This window comes from Dasypus novemcinctus, chromosome 1, assembly GCF_030445035.2.
Source record: "Dasypus novemcinctus isolate mDasNov1 chromosome 1, mDasNov1.1.hap2, whole genome shotgun sequence".
In the NCBI taxonomy this organism is placed as follows: domain Eukaryota; kingdom Metazoa; phylum Chordata; class Mammalia; order Cingulata; family Dasypodidae; genus Dasypus; species Dasypus novemcinctus.
Window position 1 is genome coordinate 186,526,778 of NC_080673.1, and position 21,332 is coordinate 186,548,109.

Sequence of the window (21,332 nt, forward strand, 5' to 3'; positions counted from 1 at the left end):
GTGAAGTGTTTGATATGGTGGCTGGGTTATAGTAAATGCTATGTAAATGATTTGTTGTTAGTGTTTATTATTAATGATTCAGGTTTCTTCCTCTTTACCCCCATAACTTCACTGTACTTAACCTTTATCGAACATTGTTATGATTCTTGAATATGTTCATATTCCCCTTGACTTTTAGCCTTTCAAGGGCAGGAACCACCTCTTACCACTAGGCCCCTGGAGCTTTGCACAATATTTGTTCCATTTATATTTGTTGGGCTTGAAACTAAACTCAGCCACTGGTGTTTAGAGAGGTCTTTCTAGGCTCTGATGGGAAATACTACTCTCTGGTCTGCCCTAGTGCCTCATGAGCATGCAAAGCTGCAAGGGGGATGAAAGGGTGTTAAAAGGATGAAGTCTGTGGTAGCTCTTTCTAAGTCACTCACACATGAAGCTGCTGTTCTCCTGGTACTTTGAGCATTCCAATTCATAGATTATTCAGTGTAGACCAAGTGTATTCCATTAGTAATGGATGCAGTGGAAGTTACAAAGACAAAATATTTATGTGAGGGAGCTAGCATTAGTCCTTGGCTAAGTTGGAGTTTTAGTCATTTGAGAAAATCTCAGTAGTTCATATCCAGAGACATGCTGCTAGAATAATGCTTTGTTTCCCCTCAGGATTTGACGGGATCTGAACTATATACCCAGGCAGCTGTTCTCTTGCATCCTGTTATTTATACTACTGCTGTAATTCTTCTTCTGTGTCTCTTGGCAGTCATTGTCAGTTACATATATCATCACAGGTAAGGAACAAAATTAGATGATTATCGATTTGTGAACTCTGAATTGGAGAAATTCCTTTCACATTTAGTTAGAATGAAACTAAGTTTAATACAAGACATTACTTCAAGAGTAAGGAGTATTACCTTAGAATATATACAAGCCTTAACGCATTTCATGCAGTTCAAAATATAAATGATTAATACACAAGACAATCCATTTATGATTGAAAGCATCCAAGCAATTTTCTGCATTTGTGGGATTTATGCCTTCCTGCTCCAGCTTGCATACTTAAATATACATGTTCGTGGTTTTCAAGGCCGAGCATTCTAACAGCAAATACCATTTTGCTATTCAGATGATGACTATTGAATTCTTACCAGTCGAAGTCAGTATCTGGAAAAGAATATGGGAGGGGTATGTGTTGGAGGCTGGGGGGGATGCGGCACAGGAATAACACGGTGAGTTAATTTGGAGGTTTGTTTCCAGTAAAGGTAAGCTGAAGTCCAAGTCTTAGATCTCAGACTATATTATTATTTTTACCTTATGACTTTTTGCCTGTTGTGATAGTCTTCAAAAGAGATGGCATTTGAAAAAAAGCTTGTGGCATTTAAATGTGGGATTTGGTTGTTAATTGGAGACAAAGCTACAGAAACTTTCATGGTAAGAAATTATGAACTGAAAGGATTTGCTAAGCAAAAATTCACTTTAAAAAAGGCTTTGATAACAATGTGTTTTCCTATTTAAGCTGGATATCTGTGACAGTTATTTTTTGACATTTAGTTAAGAAACAAAAGGTTATTTTGACTGGGGGAAAAAAGACTTCACTATTTCATTATGAAAGGCCAGAAAGAAATGCATTGGGCATTTAGACCATGTTATCCTAGATTGTCAGGAAAACTATTCATTGACTTATTGCACTTGCCTCTGTGGAAGGCAAGCAAGTTCTTCAGTAGTCGGGAGACATTATTACTGATAATTTGTTTAGTTTTAGTGGTTGTAGTAGTTGTAGAATGACTTTTCTTTTATATTGTGTAAGGCTAAATGGTAAGAAATGGTATGGAGTCAGAAATGGTAAGAATGGTAAGAAATGGTAAGAAATGGTATGGAGTCAGATTAATTTCTTAAATCCTGTGTGTAGGTGTCTGATAGTATTTATTTTTAAAAATGTATAAATATAAAACATTTTAAGTTGGCCTTTTATGCAGTTGTAATGGTTTATTTGTGGGTGAACATCATTAATGTCATACTTCAAATGTTCTAGACTAAATGTTAACATTTTGACTTATTTTTCCTTTTCAACAGCTTGATTAGAATCAGCCTTAAGAGTTGGCACATGCTCGTGAACTTGTGCTTTCATATTTTCCTGACCTGTGTGGTTTTTGTGGGAGGCATAACTCAAACGAGAAATGCAAGTGTCTGCCAAGCCGTAAGTCAAAATGAAATATTGAAAAGAAAACAAATATTGATATTACACAGTAATTTCTTGTATTTCAATAAATATAAAGAGAAATATGTTTCTTTAAAGTTTCTTCTCTTTAACAAAGTTAAACAAAATGTTTACCTAGTATACCAGTAACCTTCCCATTTTGAACCATCATTTCACAACTGGATATATATCTTAAATAGCTTGTCTTACTTATCTTTGGAAACTGACAGTTACTTAATGTCTATTTTATTGTCTAACATTTAATTTTAAAGGTTTATAAAATCCTGACTTTGGCTAAAAGAGAAATGATGTTTTTTGAAAATAGGATTTTACATATGATTCATCCATTGATTAAAACAGTAGGAATTAGGGAAAAGTTTTCACTTATAATATAAAAATAAGAAACTTCTGAGGCTTTGTATTTATGAAGAATTTCAAAAAATGATGCAATTTTTATTTGCAAAGAAATATATGGTCTGAGATGGAGCTTAGTATAATTTCAGTCTTTTTATATTTATTGAGACCTGCTTTGTGACCCAACATGTGATCTATCCTGGAGAAAGATCCATGAGCACCTGTGAAGAATGTATAACCCACTGGTTTGGGATGCAACAGTTTGTATATGTATCTTTGGTCTAGCTTGTCTAGCATATTGTTTATGTTCTCTGAATCCTTGTTAATATCTCTCTAGTTGTGACATGAATGGTATGTTGTGAGTGGTATGTTGAAGTCTCCAATTATTATTGTAGATATGTTTATTTCTACCTTCAGTTTTGCCAAAGTTTGCCTTATATCTTTTGGGACACCCTGGTAAAGTGCATAGATATTAATGACTGTTACTTCCTCCTGGAGGATTGTCCCTTTTAGTAGTATATAATGGCCTTCTGCGTCTCTTGTAACTTGTTTGCATTTGAAGTCTGTTTTGTCTGATATTAGTATAGATACCCCTGCTCTTTTTTGGTTACTGTTTGCATGGACTGTCTTTCCCCAACCTTTCACTTTCAGCCAGTTTATATCTGTGGGTCAAAGGTGAGACACTTATAGATAGCATGTGATGTCTAATTTTTAAAAAGTCCATTCTTTGAGCCTATTTTTGATTGGGGAGTTTAATCCATTTATATTCAATGGTAAATGCATTATTTACTTCCACCATTTTATTCTTTGGCTTTCATATGGCATAGCTTATTTTTGTCTGTCTTTTTACTCTCTGTTATCCTTTCTGATAGTCTTCTCTACTACACTCTCCTCCAAGCTTTCTCTTCTCATTTCCTTTCAGGCTGTAGGACTCCTTTTAGTGCTTCCTGCAAAGCCATATTCTTTTTTTTTTAATTAAGTAATTTTTAAAATTGTCTTTTTTTTTTAAAAGATACATAGATCACAAAAAATGTTACATTAAAAAAATATTAAGAGGTTCTCATATTACTGCCCCTCCATTCCTCCCACATCAACAACCTCTTTCATCATTGTGGCACATTCATTGCATTTGGTGAATACATTTTGGAGCACTGCTGCACTGCATGGATTATAGTTTATATTGTAGTTTACATTCTCCCCCAATACATTCAGTGGGTTATGGCAGGATATATAATGTACAGTATCTGTCCCTGCAATATTCAGGACAACTCCAAGTCCCGAAAATGTCCCCACATCACATCTCTTCCTCCCTTTCCCTGCCCTCAGCAACTACTGTAGCCACTGTCTCCACATCAATGATAACAATTTCTTCCATTGCTAGAGTCACAATAGTTCTGTAGTAGAATACCAGTAAGTCCATTCTAATCCATATTTTATTCCTCCATCTGTGGACCCTGGGATGATGATATCTACTCCACCTCTAAATTGAGATCCCATGTGGTTGTTAGATGTGGTTCTCCTGCTTGCAGTTGTACACTCTCGGTTCCCTGGTATGGTGGTTGACCATCCTCACCCCCATGTTAGCTGACCTGGGTAAGTCCAATGAATCAGAGAGTACAAGTTGTAACTCTGCTGAGGCTCACGGCCCACCTGGCACATGGACAGTCCAGAGATTCAAGTCTCCTGAGTATACACCCACCCCAGCTCCAACCACAGGTTCAATAAAAGTGACAGAAGAGTCATATGTAGAAAGGTCACATCTGAGTCCAGCTCCATCACACTCAGGAGCACAAATTCCAAAGTAGAGCCTACTGACAAGGCACTGAACTCCAGAGCCATCTCCCATGACTGTAGGACCTGTGTGTCTCTTTAGTGCTTAGGCGCACCAGTACCTGGGTTTGTATCTATTTTAGCTGTCTCTGGGATCCTGCATAAACATGACCCCTCTGATGACCTCCCAACGCTTTTTGAAGTCTCTTAGCCATATAAACTCGTTTCCCCCTTTTATTCAAGATCTTTTTCTAGTTGCATCACCAGCTGGTGATTGGTAGTAATCCCTCGGCACCAGGGAGGCTCATCCCCAGGAGTCATGTCCCACGCTGGGAGGAAGGAAATGCATTTACATGCCGAGTTTGGCTTAGAGAGTGGCACATTTGAGCAACATGGAGGCTCTCAGGAGGTAGTTCTTAGGCACCCTGCAGCTCTAGGCCTAGTTGAAATTTCAGGCACACAGGCTCCTAAGCATAGTCATCAGTATCAAGGGCTCATCATTGGACCATCCTTCTTCACTGGTCTTTGCCCTCGCATTTAGGGGATTGTTGATGTTCCACTGGGGAATGTGACAGAGCTCCCCTGGCTAGGAACTCAGCACTCACTCAGTTGTCATTTGTAACTCTAACTACTATGAAAATACCCAACAAATATCTGAACATTTTTGAATACCCTATATACATGCCTTGGAGAACTCCCTCCCAACCACGTGTCCCCCATCAGTAACATTCCACACAAGTGTTCCTCCCCTTCCATAGTTGAACCTCTCTGTGGTCCTAAACTTATTCAAAAATAAAGCCTAATATATTGCCAAATTCAACTAGTAGGAAAATGAAATAGTAATGATAGTTTTAAAGATTAGAAATAGAATACATACTAATTTAGAAAAACTAAAATAAAGTAAAAAATAAATTGGGGTATTAAAAAATGAAAAATATTGTAAAACTGTTTTTGATGTTTTGCCTTTCATCACTGTAATAGGTGTTGCCCTGTATGTACAGTGGCAAGGCAATTGCTTTCATTTCTTCCTCAGTGTATACATCCTTTTTTTTTTTAATTTTTCATTTTTCATTTTTCATTTTGTCTTCAACAAAGTTTTAAATCACAGCAAAGTCCACATACAATATAGGGGACTCCCATATATCCAACATTAAATACTTTTTCCCCTTCCCCAGCAATAATCTTTTTATGTGTTCATGTTATATTTACTGCAGCTGATGTATACTTATTGAAACATAGCTACCAAACATGGTTCCGTTTTGGTTTACATTATGTTTTATACTTTAGATTGTACACTTTTCTAAATTTTTAGTTACGTTATGGTTTACATTATGGTTTACCTTTTAGACTATACACTTTTAGAAATTTTTGGTGAAATTTAACATGTCCTATATCCATCATTGTGTGATCTTGTGAAACACTTCCGTTGTCCCCAGTTACCCCTGCTACCATCTGTTCTATTCCTCTCTCCCCCTCCCCTCAGGGCCTGCAACGACAACCAAGCTTCACTGCTTGAAGGACCAGATTCACAGATACTTGCAACAGTGCTGAGGGTTTGACACACTAGACTGTCCTCCCCCATTGGGAGCTACCAGTTCTCTTGAGAGACACCCTTTCCTATGTTTGAGGCTTTGCCGATTTGAGGGGGGCTAGGGTTGGGAGGTTGGATCAGATAGCCCACAGAATTGGGGGGAGGGCTGGGGAGGGCAGATGAACATAGGAGATTGTTGGTTTTGTGGTTGAAACTATAATGTTGAGAAAACTCTTTAGAAAATATAGTAAGAAAGGGTTACTTGTTTAAGGTGCTTAATGGGGGCATCTGGCACAGGGGCAGGCTTCTAGGGAGTCTGTGAATGCTCATCTTGTCATAGTGTATTAAACCATATTTTTTTTAATGAACTCTCTTGATTTCAGTTGCTTTGTGAATATTTTAAACTCACCATCATATTTGAAAAGCAATGTTGCTTGATAAAGAATTCTCAACTGGCAGTTTTTATCTTTCAGTATCCCAATTTTATCATACCACTGTCTTTCTCTGGTGAGAAATCCACACTCTTATTGGTTGTCTCTTGTATGTGATTATTTGCTTCTTACTTGCTGTTTTCATTTTTTTCTCTTTATCTTTGGCATTTGACAATCTGAGTAGTATGTTTTGGATAGGTCCATTTGAATTTATTCCGATTTGAGTGCATTGCCCTTCTTGGACATGTAAATTCATTTCTTTCATAAGAGTTGTAAAGTTTCCAGTCATTATTTCCTCAAATACTCTTTCTGCCCCTTTCCCTTCTCTTCTCCTTCTGGAACTCCCAGGACACACATGTTTTTGTGCTTCATGTTATCATTTAACTCTCTGCACCCCTGCTCAATTTTTTCCATTCTTTTCTCCTATCTTTATTTGCAGCTGTTCTGTCTCCTGCATCACTTATTCTCTCTTCTATCCTTTCATGTCTGCTGATATGTACCTCTCATGTGGTTTTGAGCTCACCCTATTACATCTTTTATTCCATTAAGCTATTCTTTTTCTGCTCAGATTTTCAAATTCTTCTTTGTGCTCACCCAGTGTCTTCTTGGTGTCCTTTATGTCTTTAGCCATTTTGTCTTTCATCTTATTGATGTGATTTAGGAGATTTATATGAAACTCATTGGTTAGTTGTCTCAAATCCTGTGTCTCATCTGGAGCTTTGATATATTCCTTTGCTTGAGTCATGTTTTCCTTTTCTTAGTATGGCTTGTAATTTTTTGCTGATGTCTAGGCATCTGATTATGACCCAGCATTTACTGTGATGTTCAGTTTCTCTCTCTTGAGTATGGGTGTGGTAGTAGGCTGTGTGTTAATGCTATTTTTTGATTCTTGCTTCAACCTGTTCTGGCTTTTTAGGATTGTCCCTGTTTGCTCAAATCTGGACTATGGACCCAGTAATGGTTTGCAGACCTACTTCCAAGGACCTTGGGAAGGGAGGCTTTAAAGTCTTGAAAAAGCCTCTCTTATTTATAGTTTCTTTGATGGCACTTTCTGGATTAGTCAGGAGATGGTGCTCATTGATCGACCTCCCAACTTGAACCCTGGTCCAGATGTGGTTGCCATAACACCAACTGCAGTAATGTAATAGTTTCCTGCCTCAGGGCTATTTAGAGCCTTGAAAGTCAAATTTGCTCAAAAAAGAAAAAGAAAGCAAACAAAATAATAATAAAGTACCAAAATAAGTAAAAGAAAAAAAACAATGTCAAACTTTCTTAGAAGCTGTTCTCCAACCTTTGCCTGAAGTCCCCTCCCTTTTCCTGGGTAGGAAATAATTCCAACTCCCTCTGTGTCCTCAACAACCTGTCCCAGTCACTAGAGAGTGTGCTGGAAAGGGTTGGACCTCTTTATTCTGCTGTTGGTTCTCAGCCCTACCCAGTCTGGAAGGGCTCCTGGAACACAGCACACCGAATTTGTTGGCCAAAAGCTGAATCAGCCTTAGACAGCTTCCTTCTCCCCTTTCCTGGGGAGGTGGACCCCTGCAGCCACCTCTGTCCATAGTTGCTGGCCAAAGGTCAGAGGACTCAGTGGTGTCCACCTTGAGGGTAGGGGGATAGATGCCTGCAGCTGCAGCTTTTACATACAGAGTTTTTCTATTGAGATTATTTTCCTTTGACCCTCCCTATTCTCAGTGGTGTCCAGACTTCCCCTGGTGTTCTAAGCCCTAAAATATTTATTTCCAAGCTGTTTCTGCCTGTCCTCTAGCTATTTTTCTGGGAGAGAAGTGAGTCCTGTGTCTCTCTAATTCTCCATCTTTCCAGAAGCCTCACCCTTCCCTTTAAATCTGGTGATAGGCTTTTCCATTTCCGCAAAGAAGTCTGTTGGTATTTTGATTGGTATTGCGTTGAATCTATACATTGATTTGGATAGTACTGACATCTTAACCATATTTGGTCTTCCCATCCATGAACATGGAATAGCCTTCCGTTTATTTAGGTCTTCTTTAATTTTTTTTTTAGCAAAGTTTTGTTGTTTTCTGTGTACAGGTGTTTCACATCCTTGGTTAGACTTATTCCTGGATATTTGATTTTTTTTGTTGTTGCTGTTGTGAATGGGTTTTTTCCCATGATTATTGTTCCAGTTGTTCATTACCTGTGTATAGGATTACTATTGATTTTGGGGTATTGATCTAGTACCTGCCACTTTGCTGAATTCATTGTTTAGCATTAGGAACTTTGTTGTGGATTTTTCAGGATTTTCTCAATATAGGATCAGATCATCTGCAAATAGGGAAAGTTTTACTTCTTTCTTTCCAATTTGAATGCCTTTTATAGCTCTGGCAAGAACTTCCAGTACAATGTTGAATAACAGTGACAGTGGGCATCCTTGTCCAGTCTTTCACCATTAAGTGTGATGTTAGCTGTAGGCTTTTCATATATACACTTTATCATGTTGAGGAAGTTTCCTTCTGTTCCTATTGTTCTAAGTGTTCTTATCAAGAAAGGGTGCTATGTTTTTTCAGATGCCTTTTCTGCATCCATTGGATGATCATGTGATTTTTTTTCTTGCATTCTGTTCACATGGTGTATTACATTAATTGATTTAGCATAAACTGGTTTTAATGTCGTTTCCTCTTCATAGTAATTGGTTTTGGTTGTTAAAGTGCTGCCACTCAGGTACTCCCCACTCTGGTACCTAAGCCATTTCTAGGCAAACAGCCTTGAACTCTCTTTTGTCAAAGGTGTTGAAGGAGTGCTAAGTTGCAGAATGACTGAGGAAGGAACTGTTGACTCAAGGTTCGAAGTGACCTGGGTTGTATTCATGATACGCTGCCAAATGATTGTTTAACCATTTATTCTTTGGTCCTTGGTTTTTGTAGCTATGCAGCACAGTTACTCAGTTGGATCTTATTTAATTCCTTGCTCTACCACTTTGTGATTTCATCTACTTAATATAGTGCCAACTGACCTTCTCAGGTATCCTTTTATATCCATTAACAAGAGGATTGTATCAGTGGCAAGTGAGATATATTTGGAAAAATCTAACCAGTGAATATCAAAAGCCTTCTGCTTGGTGATTACTGCAAATGTGTTATCTTAAATTTCATGTTAAACCTAGGAGGTACTTCTTATTCATATGTTTTATAAATGCATAAACTGAGTCGGAGAGAATTGAAATAACTTGCCCCAAATTACCAAGGCTACTGAGTGGCTGAGGCATGATTGACATAGTGATCTGTTAGACTCTGAGTGCTCCCTCCATCACTGAGCGTTACTGTAAAGCGGGGCTAGCATAGAAACAATAATGGTCTTGGATTTGAATCACAGCCCTGTCGTTCACTGTGTGTGAACCCTGGTGGATGATTTACCTTCTCTGTCTCAGTCTTCTTGTCTGTTAACTCAGGGTATAGACCAAAAGGTGATGCAAAGTGGATAAAGTAAAATTGCATACAAAATTTTCTCATACAGTTTTTGGTATTGGAAGCTGTTACTGTTTTTAATTTTATGTATGCATACATGATTGTATTTATCATAAAGATTATTTTAGCATATTTATTATGTATGCTGTACTGTCTTAGATGTGTTGGTGGTTAAAAATATGATCGTGCTTCAGCCTGGTCTTAGATATGGGAGAATTTATACTTAGATAACATTCATATAAAATGGAACTCTTTAGTCTTTAGGATAATTATTTCATACCAGTTTTGCAGCTTTGGAATTGACTTTCTTAAGTTAGAATCTGTTGCATTTAATTAATCACTTGTATACCCTATGAATTAGATGACTTATTTCCAAACTGTTTACCAAATTTTCACGTTCATCTACAACTTGTTTAGAAGAGAATGGGATAGAAAGGAAGTATTTCATGGATAGCCCAAATATTGGATAGATAGAAGGAAACATAAGAAAACCCTTTCTGTTAGATCTTATTCCTGCTGCTTTCTGGTTCTTGTGGAATATTTGGTGATTTGGTTACATGACTCTCTTACCAGACTAGACATCAGACTCCTAAGAGTCCACTATTAGAATTGTTTATCTGGAAGGCCTCAGTATCTTTCAGGGGTGAACACTTCTCTAGAAATTTTGAAGTGCCATAGAAAACACTTAAAAACCTGAAGACCAAGTCCCCCCACACCCCTGATCTAAAGCCAAGAAAATCCTGTCACATTTTCGGTGTTGAAAAAAACTTTTTCACTTATGTATTTTAAAGCCATATTGCTCATTCTTTTGAACCCTGCCTTACAAAAAACTCTGGTAATAACTAGTGCCTACCGGTTTCAGGCAATTTCAAGGATTTGCCTTAAATTTTATTGGTTTCTATGCACCAAATTCATTTATTCTTTTTTTATTTACAGTATTTGGCATAACGTGAGTTAGCAGAAAGGGCATTTTAAGCTTTTTGTTCTACTTCTATCTATAAATTTTGCTTTTCAGTTCAGTCAGCAAAACTGATGGGAACCAAGGAGCCAGTTTCCTCTTTTAAGAAGATAACTTTTGACTTTTTTAGTTTGACCAAGCCAGATCCACCCTCCCACCACTTCTTAGAGTCATTGCAAGGTTTAGTCTGGATGGTGTTTATTTCCCTGCAAAATGAGACTTGGCCTTTGACATTGCCCAGTTTTCACTGAAAATTAGTTCCTGTTAAAATGAATTCTGAAAGGTGATCTAGTGCTTGTAGTATTGACCTAGGTTTGACAGTCGGTTACTTTGATTTGGTTAAGGTTGGAGACCCATCCCTTTAGAATGAGGGTTTTTATTTTTGTAGATTTTCATTAATAGAATTTTACATATAACAATTGTAAAAGAAGAAATGATAAAAGCAAGTATTTAATTGATTAAGAAAGCTAGATTATGTGCTTGGTGCTCTAATGACACATGAATTTATTGTTCTTAAAGTAGATTTTAAACCTCTCTTACCTTACACATATCTTCATCTAGAATTTTATCTTCAACTAGAGTTGCTTCAAAAACAGCTCACAGGATAAACCCACCATATAGCTCCACTGTGATGTAACTTAATTAGTGAAATAATTTACATATATTGTGAATACCAGCTATTTATTGAGCACCTGTTATGTCTTAGGTATTGTGCCCATTAAATCCCTTCAAAAACCCTAGAGATGGCTATTGATCATCTTCTCATTATTCAAATAAGGAAACTTAATTTTAAAGAGCTGACATGATTTCTTCAAAGCCACACTCCCAATAAATAATAATAGTAATGTTATTCTTATAAACTGCTTATTATGTACTAGACAATGTGCTAAATGTTTTATGTAACTGTTTTATTTAACTCCACTTTCCTTTCATGTTATTCTCAGTTTACAAGTGAAGAAACCAATGCGCAAATTGTTACGTAACTTTGTTAAGGCCACACAACAGGTCTGATATATATATGGGATGTCAGATTTAAAACCAGGCAGTGTTTTTGATTCCAGAGCTCACCCCCTTAACCATCACATCTTATACCATTGCTGTATATAAAAACTCTGAATTAGAACTCAGATTTCTTGCTCTAAAGCTTATTATTCTCTGTGTTCTATGGCTTTCACCCTCTACTTAATCTCCACCCATTATGTTCCTTCTTAAAATGTGGTTTAGAAATCAAACTCTTAATTCCTAACATTTGGTTTAATGTTGTCCTGGAATCAGTTGAATGGTATATTAAGTCTGTAGGTCTCCTAGATCCTGCTTTTGGTTCATGTGTTAAGAGGACATAACCTCTCTTACATGTCTGTTAAAGAGTGCTTTGTGAAAGGAGTTGATCCTTAGACTATGTCTTCATTCTGTTTTTTGAATTGGTTTTGAATATCACTTAACCAGTCATTTTGATAAGCCTTAGTGGGAGCTATGGCACTTAAATGTCAGGGTTATTTATTCTTAAATCTTCTTTCCTTCTAGGTTGGGATAATTCTTCATTATTCCACTCTTGCCACAGTCCTGTGGGTCGGAGTGACAGCTCGCAATATCTATAAACAAGTCACTAAAAAAGCTAAAAGTTGCCAGGATCCTGATGAACCTCCACCTCCACCCAGACCGATGCTCAGGTATCAAATATCTCTCTTTACTCTACTGCCTTAAATAGTGATTAAATATTTTATTTGCTTTAGTTAAACCAAAGTCATAGATAATAACAGAAAAATCTTGAGAAAAAGTCTGAAAATAAAAGAATGGATTCGGAAGCCAGCCTGCCACCTCCTAGCTGTGAGTCCTTGGTCTCCTGTACCCTCGCTGTGCCTTCATCTCACCTGTGAATGGGGATGATACTACCTCGGAGGGCTGTTGTGGGAAATAAAGGAGGCAATATGGAAAGCACTAAGATGGATGTGGAGCCATGCAGTCAACTCTGTGGGAATGTTAGCTATTTTTAGTTCCTTGAGGTCAGATGTCATGGGTTTTAATCTGCTAAGTGTTTATCAATTTAATAATTCTCTTTGAAAGAAATTTGATTTTGAGTTGTGGCCTTCCTATTCAATATGATAAAAACCAGATTATCAAACTAGAGGAGCAAAAACTGTCAGTAAAGAGTGAGTTGATTGACTGCCTGATAGTGATACTCAGCCCTGGGTCAGGGACTTAACAAAGTTGTCCCTGCCCTTGAAGAGTGTACATCTGTGGGAGGAGATAGACGGGAAGAACCGACTGTAATAAAGACTGTTAAAGCTGTAGTGGAATTAGGACCTTTGAGAGTACAGGGGAAGGAGTCATTAATTTGGGAGGATTGCTGTGGTGGGATTAGAAAATGCTCTACACTGGCATAAACCTTGATGTGGGATTGGAACCAAGGGACGAGGTGGTACTCCAAATACAGAATTATGTGGTGGGCTGAGGAGACACTGAAGGATGGAGTTTGGCTGGAACCTAGACTAATGTTTGGTGTAAACTAGCAGGAATGTGGGGTAAGAAGCTGTGGGGCCATATTAAATTATAGAAGGACACCCATTGAAGAGTTTTGACTAAGGAAGTGGTCTGCCTAGCTGTCTTTTTTTTTTTTTTTTTTTTTAGGAAGAATAGTTATGGCATTAACATGGAACATAAATTGGAATGGCTATGAATAAGGAATTCCACTGAGGTCATAGAATAGTCCCCGTGAGGACTGAAACCAGAACAGTGGTCTAGAGAATAGAGCGGGGCTTGGGATAGTTTCTTTAGAAGTGTTGACCATCTAGATAGAAGATGTGTGTGTGAGAGGAAAGGTTGAAGACGGATGTAAAATCATCCACTTGAGTTAACCTGGGGTTGCTTGGCAGATGTCATTTCCATTGTCTGAGAAAAGAAGTATAGAAGTAGATAGAGAGTAGAGGCCAAGGACAGGGGAGGTAGGCACACCAGCACTTTCTTTTGGGATGGTTATAGTTTTAGAAATCTTGTGCTCAACAGAGAAGATGAGCTAGGCACACTATAGAAATGGGGCACATGTGTGGTCATTGAAGCAATGACAGTGAACAGGATCACTCAGGGAGAAGTTAGTTAAGAAGAGTGCTCAATGGGGCATGTCAAGGTTTAATCTGGGTTGTGGAAGAGTCACTGGTATAAATGAAAGAGAATGCTAGAGAAGTAAGAAGATTCAGGGGGAAAGTGGCTCCATGGAAGATAAGGGGGCAGTAGGAGTGCTGGCTGCAGAGTCAGATGGTCACTTGTGTTAGGAAAAATGAGAGGTGGTGTTTGGCTTAGAGAATCCTACCTTTAGGCAGCTAGCTATTCCTTTCTGCCAGGTTCTGAGAATATGCAAACACACTAAGGGCAGGTAAAAGGCAACTCTCTTCAGTTCCTGACTGACCCACAAATACCCCCTTGGCTTTGGACTTTGAAAGATCAACCCTTAAAACAGGTGCTCCTGTCCCACCCTCTACCCTCCATATGCCCTTGAACTTAACTGGGACACTTGACCCAAGAGAGGGCAGTTTCAGTAGCATGGTGGGTAGAAGCAGCCCCACAATAAGGTAATAAAAGTGAGGCAAATGATGATGCTAATATTCCTTTGTCCCTGATGGGAGGGTGGTTGGAGGGTGGTAGATTAAGGGGGGCTTGAGAGGATGGGGAAAACTAACACAAGCATATAGGCTGAAAGTAAGAAGGGCTGGAGAAGATTTTAAAGCAGCAAAATAAGGACTAATTGATAGCAGGGAGTCTGGGTTGAAAATAACGCAGGATTGCAGAACACAAGGTTAATTTTGTAAGTGATGCCTTCTTTTCGTGTAAGAAGTGGATGTGAATTAGGTAAAAGGCAAAGGTCACACATGTGAAATAGAAGACAAGGTTAGAGATTTATAGGGTAATTAGCTGTATTTTCAGCAATACTAATCTCATATTTATGGATTTTTGTATTTGGTCATGAATAAGAAACAATACATGGAAAAATGTGTCATGAATATTACCTTTATCCAGCCAATGCAGGATTTGAGGCTGTATCTCAGGAAGGGGCAAATTAAGGCAGACTCCTGAGGATGACCCAGAAAAGGCAGGAAGTTTGTTTCTTTTTGCAGAGTTCAGAGAAACTTGGGCCACAGAGCTTTCTTTTGTAGGACCACCCTCCATTCTGTTTCACTTACTTCTTCCTGTGCTGTCGTTTTTCTTGCTGCTATTCCATGGGGAGGGAATCAGGTAGACCAGTACCCCTGTGAAGCTTGCTGGGATCTAAGTACCTTCCTTGCCTCAATCTGAGCGACTGGCAGTGAGCACGTGCAGTAGCCAGAGGACCTGGAACGTGCAGGCTTCCCTGACGTTAATAACCAATTAATACGTTGTATTTTTTTTGTCTGAACTTTAGCACAGTGAGATCCTAAATTTCATTTTGTAGTGGACTGTGTTAGTTTCCTACGTTGCTGTAACAAATGGTCAAAAACGTGGTGGCATAAAACAATAGGAATTTGTTTTCTCACAGTCTATAGGCTAGAGTCCAAAATCAAAGTGGTGGGAGGTTCATGTTTCCTCTAAGGGTCCGAGGGAAGAATCCTTCCTTGTCTCTTTCAACTTTGGGTGGATTCTTGGTTTCTTGGTTTACAACGACAACACTCCTGTTTTGTCCCTTTTCACCCAAGACGGTTTCCTCTGTGCGTGTCCCTTCCTACAAGGACGCGCGTCTTTGGATTTAAGGCTCACCCTGATCTGTACGACCTCATCTTGATTACATCTCCAAAGACCTTATTTCCAATCCAGGTCACATTCACGTGTATTAGGGATTAGGAATTGACCATCTCTGTGTGTGTGTATGTGTGGAGTACAATTCAAGCTACTGCCTGGGTTAACTTTCCACTTTAGCAGCTGCGCCTAAAAGAAGCCCATTCGAACCTCTGGAGAAAGTGTGAGCTGAAAACTCAGCAGTTGACAATAGCTGAGTGCTATGTAGCCTGTCCACAAGGTGGCAGAAGTTGACCAGCTTTCCTCCACTCAAATCCGAATAGATCTTGTGCTTGAAGACATCCAAAACCAACCAACAAACACATAAACAAAAAATAGCCTCCAAGCATTAACTCTCAGCTTATTACTGGAAGAAGAATGATAAATTATCTTCATCTAATGGCTTTTGAAGCACTGAGATTTTGTGATAAACATACCTTAGTAAATTTGGATAATGAGCCACTATTTCTCCTTCTAGGTTTTACCTGATTGGTGGCGGCATCCCCATCATAGTTTGCGGCATAACAGCTGCAGCAAACATCAAGAATTATGGCAGTCGACCACATGCACCCTAGTGAGTATTTCATATTTTCTCTACCCCTGACCCAATTGCTTCTCTCTTAAGTATTTCCCAAGCACTGAGGTTTTAACTGGAAATTCATAAATAGTTTGTTCAATTATGTAGCATCTGAGCTGGTTCACCATTTTCTTTCCTAGTTGCTGGATGGCGTGGGAACCCTCCTTGGGAGCCTTCTATGGGCCTGCCAGCTTCATCACTTTCGTAAACTGCATGTATTTTCTAAGCATATTTATTCAGTTGAAACGGCACCCTGAACGCAAATACGAGCTTAAAGAGCCCACCGAGGAACAACAAAGACTGGCAGTCAATGAAAATGGCGAAATAAATCATCAGGATTCAATGTCTTTGTCACTGATTTCTACATCGGCATTGGAAAATGAGCACACTTTTCATTCTCAACTCTTGGGAGCCAGCCTCACTTTGCTCTTATACGTCGCTTTGTGGATGTTTGGGGCCTTGGCAGTTTCTTTGTATTATCCCTTGGACTTGGTTTTCAGCTTTTTTTTTGGAGCTACATGTTTAAGCTTCAGTGCGTTCCTCATGGTTCACCACTGCATTAATAGGGAGGATGTCAGACTTGCTTGGATCATGACTTGCTGCCCAGGACGGAGCTCGTATTCTGTGCAGGTCAACATCCAGCCCCCCAGCTCCAGTGGGACGAACGGAGAGCCCCCTAAGTGTACCAACAGCAGTGCAGAATCTTCATGCACAAACAAAAGTGCATCAAGCTTTAAAAATTCCTCCCAAGGCTGCAAATTAACAAATTTGCAGGCTGCTGCAGCTCAGTGCCATGCCAGTTCTCTACCTTTGAACTCCATGCCTCAGCTCGATAACAGTCTGACAGAACATTCAATGGATAATGATATTAAAATGCACGTGGCGCCTTTAGAAGTTCAGTTTCGAACAAATGTGCACCCAAGTCGCCATCATAAAAACAGAAGTAAGGGACACCGGGCAAGCAGACTCACAGTGCTAAGAGAATATGCCTATGATGTCCCAACAAGCGTGGAAGGAAGTGTGCAGAATGGCTTACCTAAAAGCCGGCCTGGCAGTAATGAAGGACATTCAAGGAGTCGAAAAGCTTATTTGGCCTACAGAGAGAGACAGTACAACCCACCCCAACAAGATAGCAGTGATGCTTGTAGCACACTTCCAAAAAGCAGCAGAAACTTTGAAAAGCCAGTTTCAACTAGTAGTAAAAAAGATGCATTAAGGAAGCCAATTGCAGCAGAACTTGAAAGCCAGCAGAAGTCTTATGGCCTCAACTTGGCCATTCAGAATGGACCAATTAAAAGCAATGGGCAGGATGGACCCTTGCTTGGTACGGATAGCACTGGCAATGTTAGGACTGGATTATGGAAACACGAAACGACTGTGTAGCATTGGTGGGCTTCCTCATCAGAAAAATATAGAAATTGTGATATTCACATTCCTCTAAGCTATGAACATTTTTAAAAACAAACTGTTTACAACCACCTTAGGGATTCAAAAGAATTTTTAATAAACTTCTAAGTTTTGGATTTTTCTTATTTTATATCCCCTAAAAGTTCCTTTTCTATGAATTAAAAAAAAAACACAAAACAACAATTCTGAAAACATTATTTTAATTATCAAAGCACCAACTGGTACATTTTGGGAATCTGAAGTGTAGTTTAGAATCTGATACCTACCTAATATTTTAGGCTTATATTTAATACAATAAATAGGCATTTGTCTTTGTGTCAGTGTCATATTATACAATAAAAACATTTAGTTCTATTTTAAAAAAATTTATATATTGGGATATTTTAATGAAAATTATGTATAAATTATTGTCAGATATTTTACATGGTGAGTTCTAGTTATGGCATATAAATCAAGGTTTATTGGATTTGTGTGTGCTTTTAAAATATAGTTTATGAGCTCCTAAGTTTTTAAAGGACTTCATAGGATGTTTTTTTTGAAAATAGTAATACCTAAAACCTTTCTAAATTGTTTTACTTTTTCCATGACATTTTGCGCTCAACCGTTGGGGCACATCAGCTCCCCTGAGTTGGTTTTTTCATTTACTTTACTTTTTGTTTTTTTTATTTTTCAGGAGGCACTGGAACTGAACCTGGGACCTCCCATGTGGGAGGTGGGCATTCAACCACTTGAGCCACATCCGCTCCCTAGTAATATTCTTTTAAAATCCTTTATGACCTGGTTTTTATTTAAGTTTAATTTTCTAATTTGCTTTTGTTTGTTTCAGCACATACCTTATTGAACATTAATGGAGAGCTACCATTCTGGATTATTTAGTATTGGTTCTGATTATACAACCAGATAAAAATTCCCTTTAGGTTCATCCCAAATTACTGTTATATATTCCATTCCATAAGACAAAAACAGCTGTGTTCCAAAAGTTTTAATTGGTAGTTGTTCTTAGTTTGCCAAAGGCTACCAATGCAAAAATACAAGAAATGGATTGGCTTTTACAATAGGGATTTATTAAGGGAAAAATCTTACAGTTCTGAGGCCATGAAATGTCCAAATCAAGGCACTATCACAGAAAGTTTCTCACTAAGGTTGTATACTGGCAGATTCTGTAGTCCTGCCACATGGCAAGGCAAGATGGCCGCCTATCTCTGCTGAGGTCCTTGCCTTTCCCTCAGGGCTCATCTCCCAGAACTCAACTATGGGCGATCTTCTTCTCTTGAACTACAGTGTGGGCCCAGCATCATGGGGGTTTTGTGCTTAAATAGTCCTCTCTCTTATGCAGAATCATATATGCCAGGTCCCTTTTGCCACTGTCTGTCTATCTGTGGCTCCCTTTTATTAGACCTAGCAAGGGCAGAAACTCAACCTGAGTCATGCCTCAGTGACTTAGTCCAATCAAAAGCCCTAAATTGATCTTGTCAAGTAATCAAAAGGCCCCTCAACAATTTAATGCAATCAAAGGGTATCACACCCAAGGGAATATATCAGCTTAAGATATAATCTTGAGCTTTTTGAGATTCACAAAATTCAAACTGTCACAGTAACTTACCTAAGGCCTCCAATCTAAAAATCAGGTCTATACTGACCATTGCAAACTTCTGGTGAATGATACTACTGGGCTATTGGAGGCATCGATTGATAAACACATATTTACCTAGCATATCTCAAGAACTCTTCTAATTAGTGCTTTTCATATATTAACTTAGTCACTGCTGTAAGTAGTGCTAGTCTTTCCATTTCCTTTCTGTACCCAGCTACATGTAAGCTGAAGCCCCAGGCAGCCTTTGGTCATAGTTTCTTTCAGTCTTCTTCATTTGGGGATACTTGAGAATGGGTAATGAGTGTGAACTTACAGGACCGTTGTACTTGTAAATGTAGTCTGAGACAGAGCACTGCCTTCTCTTATAGAGATGGAATGCGCAGAATTAATTCTAGCTAATATCTTGTTGGACTTCCATTCAACAAAGTTTTGTTTCAGGCTTTTTGAAACGTGATTGTGTCATGTTTACAAAATAGTGGAAGAAAAGAGAATGTGTATGAGTTTAATCTTTTATCTGCTGTAGGAGGATAGTAAAGACCTTATACCAAGCATTCCAAGGATCTCCAAAAAGTTCAAAATATTTTCAGAGGGCTCTTAGTGTCCATTTGTAACCAGGTTGTTCAGACATGGTAGAGAATCCAGCTAATCACATCTCTAATTTTGCAATCATTTTGTTCATTCCATCTCTGTATATAATATGGATGAAATTTGCTGTACAGATAAATTTAGATTGTTCAAACGAGCAAATATATATGCAAGATATGTCACGTGTACCAGCTCACAGATTGAAAATTGTGTCCAGAAAGCATTCCACATGAAAGCAATGAGTCCCAGTAATAAATAAGGTGTATGTTATCCTTTCTTTTGTAAAACTGAGTAAACATGTCAATTTAGTAGTCAGCCATGATTGACAATTTTTACTGCTTTGTTAAGTACCTTTAAAAAGCTTTTATGTTGTGTGGGGGTAAAGTACTGTTTTAAAAAAAAATGCACCAATTCAGAGGCTTAAACACAGTAAAAGTTTCTGGCTCACATCACCATTTGGTTTGAATGTTACTAGCCTGGAAGAGTGTTCTCTCGGGGCTCTCCTTGCCCAGACTTTATCCTTCCCTGAGTCTTTCCTTGGAGAATGGAGGAGAGCAAATGGATTTTATGGGTCAGGGCTAGAGGTGGCATATTTATTTCTACCCACAGTCCATTGGCCAGAACCGTGTTACGGCCATGCTGCACTGCAAAAGAGGTGAGGAAATGTCATCTAACTGTATCCATGAAGGAAAGGGACGTGGTTTGGTGAACAAATGACCAGACTGCCACTGTGATAGATTTTCAGTATATGCAACCATGAGCTTTATTCCACCTTGTACTCACAATCGCATTGTAAAGCCCTATTTTTAAGCACTGATCCATTGTGGAATACAAAAAAAAAAACTAGGTTTGATTAATGATGTGCAGATTATATGAAGGTCAATTTTTAGAAATAACAGTGGATACATCATTGAAAAGAATTCAGTAATGCACATGGAAATTCAGAATTCAGTCTTAGGGCTTATATTGTTAATATTCATACTTTCAAATTATTTGAAGACTATTATTCAAATTTTTATTGAAGACTCATTTTCTGAAAGTTTGAATCATCCCTTGTAATGCTTAAGTACTAGACCTCAAATTCATTCAGTTTAGGTAAAGTGAATTGCCTTGAAACTACTTTTCTTTTTATTGTGGTATAACTTAAATATAGTAAAATGCACAAATATTAAGTGTACAGACCGATGAACTGTCACCTGTAAACATTCATTTAGAACTAACCAGATCAAGGTATAGAATACTGCCAACACTCCAGCAAGGCTACCTGGTGGATCTTCCTAGTTAATTCTACCCTCCCAAAGGGAAATGACATTTTGATCTCCATCACCATTAATTAGTTTGGCCTGTTTTTTTGCACATTTTACAGGTATAATCTTACATTGTGTACTCTTTTTGTGTCTGGCCTCTTTTGTTCAACATATGACATTTATCCAACTTGTGTGGACAAAAATTTATTTTTTATTCTACCACATGAGTTGAACACTCTTAGATTTGTCTGTGAGTGGATAAACACACTCATTTCTCATGGGTATATTCAGGTCATAAGATAATAATTTTCGAAAGCAGTTACCCCACTCCCCACAATAATGCACACAAAATCTAGATATGCCATACCCTTTCTGGTATTAGCCATTCTGGTGAAAGTGGATTGTTAATCTCCTTTGTTTTAATGTGCATTTAACTGATGCTAATGAAGTTGAGTGCCTTTTTGGGTACTTACTGGCCATAAGTGCCTGTTCAAGATCTTTGCCCATTTTAAAAATTGGATTGTCTTTGTT

The 21,332-nt window shown here is 38.3% G+C and overlaps 1 protein-coding gene across 3 annotated transcripts in view; it reads left to right on the top strand.

Annotated features, from left to right (window-relative positions):
* The window catches only part of ADGRA3 (adhesion G protein-coupled receptor A3), a 133,150-nt gene extending 113,144 nt beyond the window's left edge, over positions 1-20,006 (top strand). For all 3 annotated transcript variants that reach the window (XM_058300372.2, XM_058300376.2, XM_071217162.1), the window contains 5 exons: positions 658-782; positions 2,065-2,188; positions 12,173-12,318; positions 15,870-15,965; positions 16,109-20,006. In XM_058300372.2, the coding sequence (XP_058156355.1) occupies positions 658-782; positions 2,065-2,188; positions 12,173-12,318; positions 15,870-15,965; positions 16,109-17,351 (1,734 nt within the window). In that variant the 3' untranslated portion in view covers positions 17,352-20,006. The remainder of the gene's footprint in view (positions 1-657; positions 783-2,064; positions 2,189-12,172; positions 12,319-15,869; positions 15,966-16,108) is intronic.
* The last annotated feature ends 1,326 nt before the right edge of the window (positions 20,007-21,332 follow it).